This window comes from Azolla caroliniana, unplaced genomic scaffold (assembly GCF_043228905.1).
Source record: "Azolla caroliniana isolate FFs.n. ecotype wild unplaced genomic scaffold, voAzoCaro1.0.p SCAF_11, whole genome shotgun sequence".
NCBI lineage: Eukaryota > Viridiplantae > Streptophyta > Polypodiopsida > Salviniales > Salviniaceae > Azolla > Azolla caroliniana.
This window is the reverse complement of record NW_028230446.1, coordinates 17,986,423-18,000,691: the sequence shown is the minus strand read 5'-3', so window position 1 is coordinate 18,000,691 and position 14,269 is coordinate 17,986,423. Positions and strand designations below refer to the sequence as shown.

General features: G+C 36.5%; 1 protein-coding gene and 1 long non-coding RNA gene across 2 annotated transcripts; one reads left to right on the top strand and one right to left on the bottom strand.

The window, feature by feature from the left end:
* Positions 1–369: 369 nt before the first annotated feature.
* FHA2 (SMAD/FHA domain-containing protein) lies at positions 370–4,290 on the top strand. The gene is made up of 3 exons (XM_087327348.1): positions 370–1,787; positions 2,568–2,722; positions 3,831–4,290. The coding sequence occupies exons 1-3, from the start codon at positions 1,019–1,021 to the stop codon at positions 4,035–4,037; spliced, it is 1,131 nt and encodes a 376-aa protein (XP_087183474.1). The 5' UTR covers positions 370–1,018; the 3' UTR covers positions 4,038–4,290.
* Positions 4,291–12,875: 8,585 nt separating this feature from the next.
* On the bottom strand, positions 12,876–13,725 carry LOC147858213 (uncharacterized). Its single transcript, XR_015530423.1, has 2 exons — positions 13,097–13,725; positions 12,876–12,983 (listed from the first exon to the last, which is right to left on the bottom strand). It is a non-coding gene; the product is annotated as an uncharacterized LOC147858213 (long non-coding RNA).
* Positions 13,726–14,269: the final 544 nt, after the last annotated feature.

Here is a 14,269-nt window from a genome sequence, read left to right as displayed (position 1 = left end):
TTTGTTCTTGATTTCCGGGGTTACATGTAACTTGACATAATCTAAGGACAAGTTGTCATGGCCATATAAGTTGGGCGAGATTTCGCTCTGTACATGGTGACCGGCAATCATGTACAACAAGAAGTGACATTTGTTCTGTCTCGGTGGGTTACAAAGACACATATATGTAGGGCAAGACGAGACAACCCAAGAAAGGCCAACCTACATATATAATAATATATGTATTATGTATTAGAAGGTGCCTTTCCTACATGTATAATATAATATATGTATTAGAAGGGTATTTGGTTGTAGAGTTTCCAAAACTCAGGGCTATTTGTGGAAATAGTTTGAAAGCAAGAATGGTTCCCTGCTCTCTCAGAGTCCTGAGCAACTTAGCCTTCTTCAACCAAAGACTGTTGAAAATAATACCTCTTAATGGCTGATCACAAAAGCGGAAGAAGCGGAAGGAGCAGGAGCAGGAGCAGGAGAAGAGGCAGAAGCAGAAGCAGAAGCAGAGAAAGGAGCTCTCCTTATCTTTCTTTCTCACCCTCAATTGCTCTCATAAAACTGGGCTTTAAGATCCATTGAATGTAACCATGGCTCCTTCTGCATAACCCATCTCCCCCCCCCCCCCCCCCTTTGTCAGCTCTGTGTGTTTGTATGTGTGAGAGAGATTTCAAAAGAAGAAGAAAAAAATCCCAGGTATGGTTAAGGCTAGGTTTTCAGGGCTTTAATATTTTAGAGTTTCAGTTTCAAGGTTTCAAATTTTACGTCAAATTAGGGTTACAGTGTTGATTTTTAATTCTAGGCTTTTTTAGGATTAGAGTTTCAGGAATTTTAGAATTAGGTTCTCATGGCTTAAAAATTTTGGCTAGGGGTTTCCAGGCTTTAACGTTCTAGATTAGGGTTTCACGATCTTCAAGTTCCGGTTAGGAACTCATGATTTTTAAGTTTAAGCTGAAAGTGTCGGGTTAGCTAGTCTTAGGGTTACAGTCAGGGTTTTAGGGTTTTAGGGTCAGGCTGCTCCGACAAAGATATGGCTGGAGAGCTGGAAGCAGGGTTTGCAAAGCTACAAGGTGAGGATTTTGAGTATTTTATGCAAACGTATTCCATTATACTCGGACGCAACAGCAAGAAATCATCAGTAGATGTGGATCTGGCTGGCCTTGGTGGCGGAATGAATATATCGAGACAACATGCCCGCATCTACTATGATTTTGATAGGAAGAGATTCTCTCTTGAAGTTCTTGGAAAGAATGGTTGCCATGTTCAAGGATCTCTGTACCACCCAGGTGGCCCTCATGTTAAACTTGATTCTCAATACTTGCTTCAAATCGGTGATAAGAAGTTCTATTTCCTTTTGCCTTTGAGAAGCATAATCAAGCAACCCTCTTCTACTCCTCCCCCACACCCGCACCCTCCCCCATCGTCACATTTGCATAGTAATAATAATTACCATACTAGCCCCCTTGTTATGACACCTAATATTGCCCCTACCCCTATACCCCTCCCCATGTCTGGCTCTATTCCTTTGCCTATGCATTTGCCTCCATCTGGGTCTTCTTCTAGGAAGAGACAACATCCCAAATCCTCTATTGGCCAAGCGTCCCCTTTGATTATGAAGAATGACGACATGTTTTTTCAACCCAGTGCTTCTAAGAAGGTGAAAGGTCAGAACAAAAAGCATGAAACTATGGAGATGAAGCCCACAATACCAACTTGGCAAGGCATTATATCTCATGATTCTTCAACATCATATATGATGCCCAATACCCATGCTAGGCAAGGCATGCTGTTCCATACAGGTAAAAAGTACTCTCTCCCTATTGATATGCATAAGATCTGAGTTATTAACCTCTTTGGTAAAACAATTTCATAACTAAGCTGGCTTAGTTTCCTCTTTACGCATGGAAATAACAGAAAATTGTGAGTAAAATGTCAAAACTTTATAGTAATTCGCCAGGAAATTTAACATAGAACTGTTTTGATATACATTGCCATTATCTTCACTTTTTTATTAATTCTCCCACAGCAATCATTATGCTAGGTTCCTTTCACATTGAGAAACGTTTAAAATACATGCTAGTCTAGATCTTCACAGCATTTTCTTAATATGAAAGGTATCTATGTGTATAAAATTCACAAGTTCTTTTGTGTAGAGAAATATACAGAATTTAATCACTGTAGGCAAAGGGCATAAATTCTAAAATGCATGGTTTTTTCCCTATTTTAATCCCTTAAAAATATGTGATACATTTGTTTCTCACGACCCTATGATCTAAAATATGGCCTATGATTGGATATTATCCTCAAGTTTTCTTATCATGCATAAAATAACAGGGAATTATGGTAAAACCACAAAGTTATAGGAATTTAGCAAACAATGTATAAAATTTCAAAGATTTTGTTCCCTTTGTAAACATTTATAAGCAATAAACAAGCAATATCCTGGGAGAAAGTACCTTCATGAGTTTTAATGAGTGAACCACCTTTTCACAAACATGGTATCTTGTGTCATAATTTCAGCATAAGCATCTAAACATGGTGATTCTAATGGTAATTCAGTCATTTTTGTAATGTTTCAGAACCCAAAGTGGAAGTGAGAAGACCTCCAGATGCAGGCACAGAGGCTTCACCCATGCAAGCTGAAGAAAAAGAGGTGGTTTCGGCTGTTGCAACTGTCCTCTCTGACCTTTGTGGGCCAGGAGAGTGGATGCCCATGTTAAATCTTCATTCAGAGGTATGATTTCTTCTATGCATGTTTAGAAATGTTTTAAGTGTTATCTTCAGAGTGCTCATTATAACTGCAACTTGTCTCTTGCAAGGACATTGACAACTATACAATAACTAATCCTGAACCCTAAACCTTAACCTTTGTCAACTTAAAGTATCATGATATATTTAGGCATTTTTAGTAAGATAACGAAAACGCAAGAGAAAAATAAGCATGGATACAATAATAAGAAATGAAAGGTAGATATGTGGAATGATTTCATGGTCATGATATTTGATCTGGTCTTTACTTACCATTATACTTTATCAGTTCTCAGTCCATCTCTTCTTTAGCTGTTGTAAATGAGTTGGCAACAATGCTGGAGCTGAGATATAAAGAGAAAGAGTAATGGCTTTCAAATTAGAAAGAAATACACTGACGTTTAGTTCTGATTGAGGATGATTGTCTTTGAGGCTAGTTAAACATGTTTCTAGTGTCCAAAAGTTGTTTCTCCTTTGAATTTCTATGACAGTTTCTAAGCATGAACCACAGAAGTTCATTGTATTAAAAGAATTCAGCCATTCAGCCGGGGCTTGCCACTATCCCATTCCAATGACAAGGTCTTTGATCATTGTTTTGCATGAGTCCTTGGCATGGCTGATAGCAATGTATCTCTTTATTTGTTGCCTGTTACAAGTGTTTACTGCCATCTCTTTTTGATGTGTCAAAGTTTCTTCCAGCACTTGATGGCATGATTTATTGTTTTCAGAATCGGAATCATTCTTTCAAATGTATCAGAGCAATATTCCTTTTAGGCTGCATAAGGGTCATGTCCATATGGTTTATGTAAAGGAAGCAATGGTTTGTTTGCTTAAAAGAAAAAAAATATCCTCATAATCGTGATACATATGGAGCAGCCTACACGAGGTTGTCCTTTGTGGCAGTTGGTGAAATGAAACAGTGATTTGTTTACTTAAAAAGGAAAAAAGCATCAAAGTTTTGTTTTCCTTTTTTGGCTTAGGGAAAAGGTATTAAGTAAATCTTATATGTACATTTGGGGCTCTTCCAAAGTTTGGATGGGTTATAACCATGGAATGGATTATAGATTTGAATAAAAGACATGTGTGCTTTGCAGCTCGTAGAGCACTATAGTAGCATATGGCCACCAGCAAGAGTCCGGAAGTTTCTAACTGCTGATGAGGTGGATGGTGACAACAAAGGCCGCCCTTGGGCTGGTCTCCTTGCCTTGCTAAGGAAGTTCCCGGAACATTTCGTTATCAATACAAGGATAAAGGGGCGCATGACATCAGAATTTGTTTCTTTAGTTTCTCTACTGTCGTAAAGCTTTGAAAGTGGTATTTATCACTCCAGAATGTTAAAACTTTTCGATTGCCACCATGCCTATCTTGGGGAAAACCTATAGATATTTTGTTGTATTATTCGCAAAGTTTTACTGGAAATTTTGTTTCCGACCAGACCTTGCCAGAATATCTTTCTTCTGTCCCACATTGATTGTAAGTTAGCAAAAACCACAATGGAATATTTTTTGTGTAATGATGAAGAGATTATCAACAACTAATTTTCTTTTATTGGTAGATCATTAGCTTTAATATGATTAGTAGTAAAATGGATCATTGGATGGAGTAACAAAAAAGTAGCAGCTGTATTGATTATTTGAAGAGTCTTTGCAATCTTGCTTCTCCATTGATATCTTAAAAACTTAACATGACCATCTATCATTTCAATCAAAGATTATGACTTGAAATTTGTGGATAATCTAAAATATATATAAAATTATGACTAGGAAGTTTCATTTTGTGATGTGAATTGAGGATTGCTTCTGCCCTACTTATGCTTGTTGTGATTTGAGATGTTTGAATGATTTTAATGGCTTGAATGTAGGCAAACAATCAAGGCATGTCGATGTTAGCTCATTGATCTATGTGTTCATAGATGATGAGGTGGCATGACTTGAGGATCTTGTGCAAGCTCCATGTGTTGATTGTTTCATATTAGGTGTAATGGTCCAATGGACATCTTTTCCATTTGATCTGATGTGTTTAAGCTTTAAATGTGTAAGATGAATGTGCTAGCTAAGGATTGTGTTAGCAGCTAGTGTTTGAAATTGCAATATCAATCTGTGACACAACTTATATATGGTCTAATTATCCTGAGTATTACCTGAATAATCAGCCAAAATCAATGGGTTCTTGAGTGTCTAATAAAAGTGTCACATAACTTGTATTGTTAGGATGATAGTTGGTTCTTAACAATCAACAAGGAGACAAACTATAGTTTGTCTGCCTTCAACCATTGATAGGGGGATGAGCAATAGTTTGTCCTTAGCACTCAATATGTTCCTACTTTTCGTAAAGTATACAATAGGAGATTAAGTTAAATGGTTTGTTGAATCTTGAGGGGAAATCATGTTCATGGGTGGCCGTCAATAATATTAAGTGGGGAGGTAGTATCATGATAGAGGAGCAAAAAATGTCCATAAATTCATTTGGGTAGAGTGAATGTTTTGTTTCTTAAACGAGTTGCCTACAATTAAGTTTTTCTTGCCTTGCTTACAAAATTCCGGTTTATATCTAAATGATTCGTCTACAACTAAGCATTCTGGCCAAAAATAATAATTATGCAATGTTTATAGAGCATTGAATTATTCATCATGCATAAAGCAAGCTGCCATCATAGCAAAAAATTCAATTGTATGATGTAGCATCCAAGTTGTTGGTATTGTGAGACCACTTTTTGCCGTGCAACAAACTTGTACATGAAATGTGCATACATTGTTTATAATAATCTAGCAACAGATTACAGTGTGGCATAGCTTGGATATGACACTCAAAAACATCATTTAGCTTGGGATAAGACATTCAAAAACCTATTCAAGACTGTAACATATGTACAAACAAACATGAATTACTATATGTTGAACACAAATGGCTACATATTCTAGGATTCAATTTTTTGAATGTCATTTCTTGAATGTGCATGGTGTTAAATGGATTAAATTTTCTCTTGGAAATATCCTTAGTTTCTTTTTATCACAGTTCAATGTATATTTGACCAAGTGTATTCTTACAAAAGGCATCTTTGTCTTTCTACATCCGTTCAGAATAGGCATAAACATGTGTCTCAACGCATTCTAGAACATTATATTGAATGCCCACACACATGAAAATTTGGTTGGCTATAGCCTACAATGCCAAAACTTGGTTGGCCCAAAGTTATTCATTTAGTCATAGAGGAGGATTGAAGGCTTATCAATGTATCTTGAAATGTCAAATCATTAGTTCCATCAGTTTGCCTTCATATGTAAAATCAATGGGGTTAATATAGTGTTATTCACATGTACAATTTTGGATTCACACAAAGCATGTACACAATCTTTCTTGAATGATTTTACTTGCCCAATAAAGAAGGGAAAGTGTATACTCTTAAGGTATTGTGCATATATATATATCGCTTGAAGGCATACAAGATCTACAACTGATCTCTTTTAATGATATATACACATGAGCACCAAGTGAAAAGACAGAACGAAAATCCTAGAGCTCACATTTACGCATAAAATGCCACCATTATGTTTTATAAATCACATGTATAAAATGAAACTCAAGGACATTCATGGCATATTGTAAAACAATAAATATAGGTATGAAAACAAATGGATGCATATAACTCTATCATTAATAAAGCAAGCTTTGGAGACAAAAGTTGCTTACTGTTGCTTGGCAATGGTAATGGATACATTGAATTATTGAAAACACTTCTTGATTGAGGGTAGATGATAAGGTAAAGTTGTTATTTGCCATATATAAGGAAAACAAATATCCAAGTTGGCTCGAAACCTCATATCCGTTGATACTTGGGCACCATTTACCATGATGTGGATACTACATTGACCTTATCTCTACAATGGCATACATTATAGAGAAGATATTGAATATCGTGCATGTGTCATATGCTTATACATAATAGGAAAAACAATAAAAAAATTCAATTGATTCACAATCAACCAACACATTGTGGCATGATGGGTTATTGAAACATTTGGTTCAAAAAAGTACATGGATATAGGCAATAAACATTAATCATGCTTTGCATAGGGAATGTTGATCCTTTTGACAATATAGTTCTAATATTTGGTATGCATATATCGACAATGTGGTAAAGTACACACATATTGTCAATGAATCATCGAGAGAGAGATATTTGCATATGGTCATTCATTTTAGAGCATTATATGCATTCTAATGTGTTGGGATCATGATAATGATCTCATGAATAATACTTAACCTTTAAGTGTTGTCATGCATGTTAAGGTATTGAGATCATGGTTATGATGTGAAGAGTTAATATAGAGTGACCAAATTCACAATGCTATCGAGGGATATAATTTTCATGAGGCCATGGGTTCAAAGTTATTGATTTACCATGACGGGCTCAATAGGAATTTGCATCTATTTGAATTTATTCAAATTATATGTATTTATTTGAATCTTTTGCAAACTGTACTACTTTGCAACCACTAGAGTTCCCATAAGCTCTTATTTTGGTTACCTTTAATAAACCCTTACACTAGGTAGTTGCACAAATAAATGTTCAAGCACCTATGTGTATTGCGGTTTTAACCTCAAATTGAGGTTTCCCATCAGTAATAGATATATTGCCAAAACAAAAAAATTTCATTGTGAAAGCTTGCACTCTCTTGTTTACCACTTCAATAGAGACACAATCAAGTTTTCCATAAAATCCCAAAATAACCAAATGTTGTTAGTTCAATAAAGCTTAGGCCCATGTAATTATTAACACAATGCAATACCTCCCAAAGTATCCACTCGCCATGAGGCAAAACAAGGTTCCTCAAACCGCCATTAGGGACACAACAAAGAACACTTCTAGGAAACTTATGATGTTATGTCTAGTCTATGAAGGATTTAAGGGTACATAATATATGTTATGCAACCACGGAATCATCTCTCCTACGCTAGGGCAAGGCAATGCGCTACGATATATGGTTTCAAAACATGCATGCACGGTATGGAATTACTTGAACAAGGTGAAGCCATCATGTGCCAAACATAATGTGTGCTTATAAACGTTAATTAAGCACCACACACACACACACACATACACATACATACGAATATACATGCATGCATACATACATTTGCATGTGCATGCTCATAGATACATAAATTCACATACACGTACAATGCATTTTTATTTACACCCATCACATTGAGCAAGGTTAAGGTTGCTCACTTAAAAGGGAGCCTTCATTTCTCCTTGTAAGTGTATGAAAAGGTACCTATCATGTTTATTAATTACTATATCATTATTGTTATTATTATTGTGAGGAGTTTACCCAACACAAGATGAATGGATATGTGTGTGTTTGTTCATGTTTGGTGAGAACAGCGTACTATAGCATTTTTAACCCTTAAGGAAAACTCATTTTTGAATTGTTTTGGGGTTGCTTTGAACACACATGAATCTTGCTTTTGCCACCACTCAACGTGTATCAAGGAAAACAAAAGCAGCCATGGAAGCCAATCAAAGGGCAAAAACATGATTATAGGAGTGATTAGCACTGATGAAGCTGCAGGGGGCATTAAATATTACTTCCCCTTGGTGGTGTGCATTGAGACTTGAGAAAAGCCCGGTAACTGTGATAATAATATGGATATGCTTTCCAATGATGGTGATGATGATTATGGAGATGGAGATGGTATATTGCAATGAAGTATTAGATTGGGATCATTATCAAATGAAGATGAAACCAATGAAGAAATCCCATGATCAAACAATAAGGCCCTCTACTACCATAACTAATAGTGTGCACAACAAACACACAAGTTACAAGCAATATACAAAGGGAGGATTGTTACTCAGCAAGCCAAGTGATACTACTAGCTCATGTAGATCAACACAACAAGTGCTTTCATGTGCCCACAACATAAGTGCATGTCTAGCTCTAATTCCAGTTGAAGAGGAGACCACCCGACAACAAGGACGAGAAGTATCATCATGGCTTGCATGTTGTAATGTCATATCCTCGCCTTGGAACCGTCATGCGAAGCTCATGATGTGTAAGAACATAAGGGAGGACCATTACCACTGCGGTGCATGTGGCCATGCATGTGCCTATGGTCTCGCGTGTTGCGATGGCGAGTGTGTCGACCTCAATGTCGACAACTCCAACTGTGGGAAGTGCGGACATCGTTGCATGGACTATGAATACCAATGTTCTTATGGCATGTGCGACTATGCGCTAGGTTCCTACTATGATGAGAGTATCCTTACCCCATCCTGATCCCACATGAAACCCTCTCATTCATCAACAAGATAGATGGACATCATGGCCCCCCACACTACTAGTATCCTACACACATAGCTAACTTTTCTCAATCATCTTGGCACAACTATCTATCGGCTCACAGATGGAGCGTGAATTCTATGGTTTTTGCAGCCATGTGCCCCCATGATGATGCCAATGCATGCTTATGTACTCTTCTGCAACAAGTCGAGGCTAGATGGATGAGCCCAATGCAACAACATGTATATCAAGGATTTTTATATGCCCACAATGCAGTGGTTGTTCATTCATGTCATGTTATTGCACAAGCTCGTGGCCTACCAAACCCATGATGTGGATGAGCAATTAAAGAGAGGAGAGTTTGCAATGCCATTTTCGTCGACCTCATCAACAATGTCGACCAGTGAGAGAGCTGAAAAGCTAGTCATGTGATGGCCTGAGGGAAATGAAAGTTAGAAGAAATCATATGTGCCACTTGCAGCTTACTTAATGCCACATTATGAGGGCCAAGCTCATTGGCATGAACATAAGGGATGGGTTTCACAATGGCACGATTGTCGACCCCAACATACACAAGACTTAGTTCGTTCAATTGTGGAAAGTGTGGCCACTAAATATTTTGCATGCTCCACCATGTTATTGAAGCAGGCATAACTACAATGAATATCTTATTAAAGCATCATGATTCATCACCCATTACCCTTATTAGCCCACGTACCTAGCTAGTGTGCTCCCAATGATACTCTTTACAATTAATTAACTCTTGATGATCCTATGACAATTAACAAGACCCAATTGAACATTAATCCCGAGATTTTTATATATATTCCAATTGTGAGTACTTTTCATGAACAATTGAGATCATTTACATAGACAAAAAAACATAAATAGCCTTTGATTACCTCAATATTCATGAAAATCTGTATAACAAATTCTTGCACTCATGTTTTTTGCATGCATGATTTTCTTAAATGCTTGGAGACAAGCCCTTTTTTGTGACGAGGGCTTAGAACCTTAAAGTTTTCATTTACGGAAAACCATAATACAATTTACTCTAAATGCAACAAAAGTTAGGAATGCATTTCTCATGTTTGGAGCTTATACTATATATTATGTTTGTCTATATAGAATCCCTAGCAACCTACCATAATCTACAAAATGCTTTGGTTCCTCCACCCTCTCTTACTATTATCACAATTAGGTATACCAACTTCTATTTAACCCGTATCCTTTTGCCATTGACAATGAAGTTTCAACATGTATTGAAAACCACAACATTCCACTTTCTTTGTTGGTAGTATTGACCTCATGAACTTCTAGCATTATTTTCAACCCATAGGTTCTAGAAAGTTATTTCTGAGGCCATAGCTCAATCCAAAAACAACCTCAAACAAAGCTTCATTTCACAATAGCTAGACGACTCCAACATCTACTTCACCCCTTTGATATGCAACAAATGTTCTAGAAGGACTGCCAAAGTGTTCAAGATCATCAAATTTGGCCTATTAACAAGTTCCGATCAAGAGTAGTTGCTAGTGATTGCACATTTTTTGGTCACAACAAAGATTTAGCTATTTTGTCCCTACAAAATCCCTCCTTACAACCATGTGGGCATGATGGATTTAATAAAAGCTCCATGAACACTCACATATCTATTATTGACATGGATTTACAAAAAGTTTATATATCTGGCTTTGGGTGTTAGCTTTAGACCCTAGCCTTTTTAAGATTGTGACAACAAGAAGTGCTCTTTTTATATCTTCATAATCCTAAATTTGTTCCGTTAGAATTTAGAACACTTTTTTCTGTCACAACATTCTGAAAGCATTTATTCCATCCATTAGTAATACTATTTATTGCAAACTATTTCGAGCATTAAATCTAACAGCAGCTGGCATTTATAGCAACTAGTGAAAACGTTTACTCAAAATCAAGATCATAGATAGGTTTGTGAACAAACCTTTGGCAAATGCCAACAATTATATAATTTTATCAAACAAAAAGGATTTATTGTTTTCAATTCAATTCGCAAGTTCAAATTTTCCCTCCTATATGAATTTCGTAGTGCAAAGCACCCTACAATTGTTTCAAAAACAATTGACTTCTCGTATGAAGTTGGCACAAGCCATTTATTCACAATACGAATATATAAATAATGTTGAGCATAAAAATCATCACATGCAAGTCCATCCACATGCTTCCTCACCCCTAGAGATGGTGATAGTAGTTGTTCCCCATTATTACTACATAATTGACCATCATTTTCTCTTTATCGAAGTCATGCTCCAAATCCTTATTCATGGGGACGTCAACATTCATAGAAGTAATTTCACTAGGCAAATGAACTTGCCTTAGAATTTTTGCTACCATTGATTCATGGGGACTTCAACATTCATAGAGATCATTTCATGAGGCAAATCAACTTGCCTTAGAATTTTTGCTACCATTGATTGCTAATTTAGGAACACCAAAATTCAAATATCATAAAACATAAAAGTTCCCTTCAATAGGACCAATCACCATGCCATTTAGATCCATTTTTTACTTTGTCAATACCAAAGAATATGCATTTTATGTTTTTGTATATAATTTACACCACCCGATACTAGATAGACACATGCACACAGCACAGTTGCATATTTCCCTTCCAAAAACCAATTAATATGGAGCATAGATACCAATCACTTGTGTATGCATTTCTAGTTATTAATATAATTGCATAATGATGCATACCCATCCAGTACTTATTAGACAAGTCCATTTCAAAGAGCATGGCTTTGGTTGTTCAAACGATGTGTCTACTTTTACATTGAGCACAAATCTATCTAGGGGTCACTTCTCTAAAAACATCATTTGCTTTTATGTATTGATGAAACTCAAATATGACTCCATGAAGTTTCATTTAGACAATTTTCTTAAAGTTCATCTTGGGGACATTCTACCACATTGTGCTCGTGGCAACAACTTCTACCAAAAACTTCTATAATGCAAATGTGGCCTTGTTTATAAAGTTTCCAACCATAACCATTTCTGAGAAACACACTAAGGTTTCCTGTTATTTCACACACCTATAGTACATTTTAACGAAATCTTTTTATGATTGCCTTCTTTCAACAAGTGCATATTTCCATATTCATATACAACACGACATGCATCATCGTCATTTGAAAAGTTGGGTGGTTTATTGTAGTTACTTTGATTCAAACAAGTCATGACGGGCATGTCATATGATTTCATTTGAATCTGCAGAATCAATGAACCAAATATCATTATGCAAATTTGAATCATTTGCAACTAAAGCAATCTCGTCACTGGCTGCACTTTCCACTCTTAACTTCGTACCAAATTCCAATGCCAAATTAAGTTTGTGTTTTTTTCCCATCTTTAGCTTTGTCGCGATACAAAGTTATTCTGTGTAAACTTCCCATCTTAGTTGAGATATGTTTATCTATCCCAACATGTCCAAATATTATAATCATCTATATTGCAATATCTGCAATATAAGGAAAAACTACATTGATCATTTCTTCCTGTTACCGCTCCTAACCTCTAGCTTGAGAAGTTTCTTCGTCTATCTCGCATATTTTCAACAATATTAGCATTGCCATTTTGACTTTGATCTTCACTCTCTCTTCAAATTGAGCTTTCACGACCTTGGCAATTTTGTCATTTTCCTTGACCACCTATTTTACGATAACCTTGTCCATTAACAAATTAGGCATGGGTTCACTACAATCACTATTTATTTTGCTCTCAAATGCAAAGATCAAAGGGTTCATAGAAAGTGTTGAATGCAGACGTACACGAGATCCCAAGGAGAAGCATCAAAATAAGGATCAATGACTGACAATGTGTGAGTCGAGGACTTCAATCAATAACTGTCCTTCACTTGTCAATCTGAAAGGATCGATTTTATCAGTCCACTGTTTAAGTCATAGCCCAAGTCCACATCTTGGAAACCTATAAAAGGGGCATGCAAGCCCATGTTAAATACAACAAGAGATAAGTGGCCAAAGGATTATAACCTATGCAACCTTAGCCACAATATTATAGAAATTAGTCCAGATTACAACCTACACAAGGGATTGAACCTAATGTACTGATTATGCAATAACTTTTGCTCAAATGTTCCTGTATACATAATGTAATATGAAAGTGAGAAAAAAAACTACAAAAATCAATCCAATGATGTTCTAATTTGCATAGCCCTTTCTATGCTTGTCCATGGAGTAAGAAGCATTTGGTTCCATTGTTCTTGATCACTGCAATGTTGGTGTATGAGTCGAATACAATATTTGAGGATTGTATTGGTACCTTTTGAAATACTTTGTTTCAACAAAGTAATCATACATGTAGGCCGCACCATTAAATTGGGGTAATACCAGCTAACATGCAACTGATACCTTCACCTTTCCACATAGTAGTATCCTTGCAGAAGACAAGATACAAGTAATGTATTAGCTTTCTAGTGTTACGTGGATCATTAGTATTCAAATCAGATTTATATAGGCTTGGGTGTTGTGATATCCAATGTGAATGCCTGCAATAAATAAATAAAAAGATCTAAATGAACATATTGCTGGTTAAAGCCCAAGGTAGAATCTTTGAATCATCATCATTCTTGTATATTACAACAGGAAACAGAGGTATATGCAAATACAGTCAAGAGCAGGGAGTGGAAGAAACCATGCCAAAGCAAAGAAAGTACAGAGAACAACTAGACCTGATGCGGGTGTGTATGTGGAATTGGCAATGGTTCTGTTTCGGCTTAACCGGTTTGGCCTTGTCCTAACCAAACCGATTAAGCATTAAACGGCTTGACAGTTTTCAAACTTGAACCGAGCATTTTTCTAAACCGGTTAAGCCTTAACTAGTTTAGGAACCGGTTTGGCTTGCCCCTTCCCAACCCAGTGAAGGAGGCTGGAGCCTGAACCAAACCGACAAACCGTTTATATAGAGTAGGCCATGGGAGCTCATCCATTTCCGCTCCATGCACCATATGTGTCGTGCCCCGTCCCTTAGACTATATGCTGATGACTATGGAAGCATCTTGATGAACCATTTGTTCACCATTGTTGCTATGCCATCATGCCATGTGTGAAGTTTGAAGTTTGAACGAACTCACAATCTCGGATATCATTTGATGTGGTGCTCGTTCATATATACAAACCTCAAAACATCGGAAAACATATGATGAAGAGTGTTAAATTTTGTCGTTAATAATTCTAGTGTGAATATGTGAGTGT

Coding starts and splice junctions, on each gene's coding strand:
- FHA2 (XM_087327348.1), top strand. CDS start 1,019: ATGGCTGGAGAGCTGGAAGCAGGGTTTGCAAAGCTACAAGGTGAGGAT. Junction 1,788..2,567: donor AGGCATGCTGTTCCATACAG/GTAAAAAGTACT, acceptor GTAATGTTTCAG/AACCCAAAGTGGAAGTGAGA. Junction 2,723..3,830: donor TGTTAAATCTTCATTCAGAG/GTATGATTTCTT, acceptor TGTGCTTTGCAG/CTCGTAGAGCACTATAGTAG.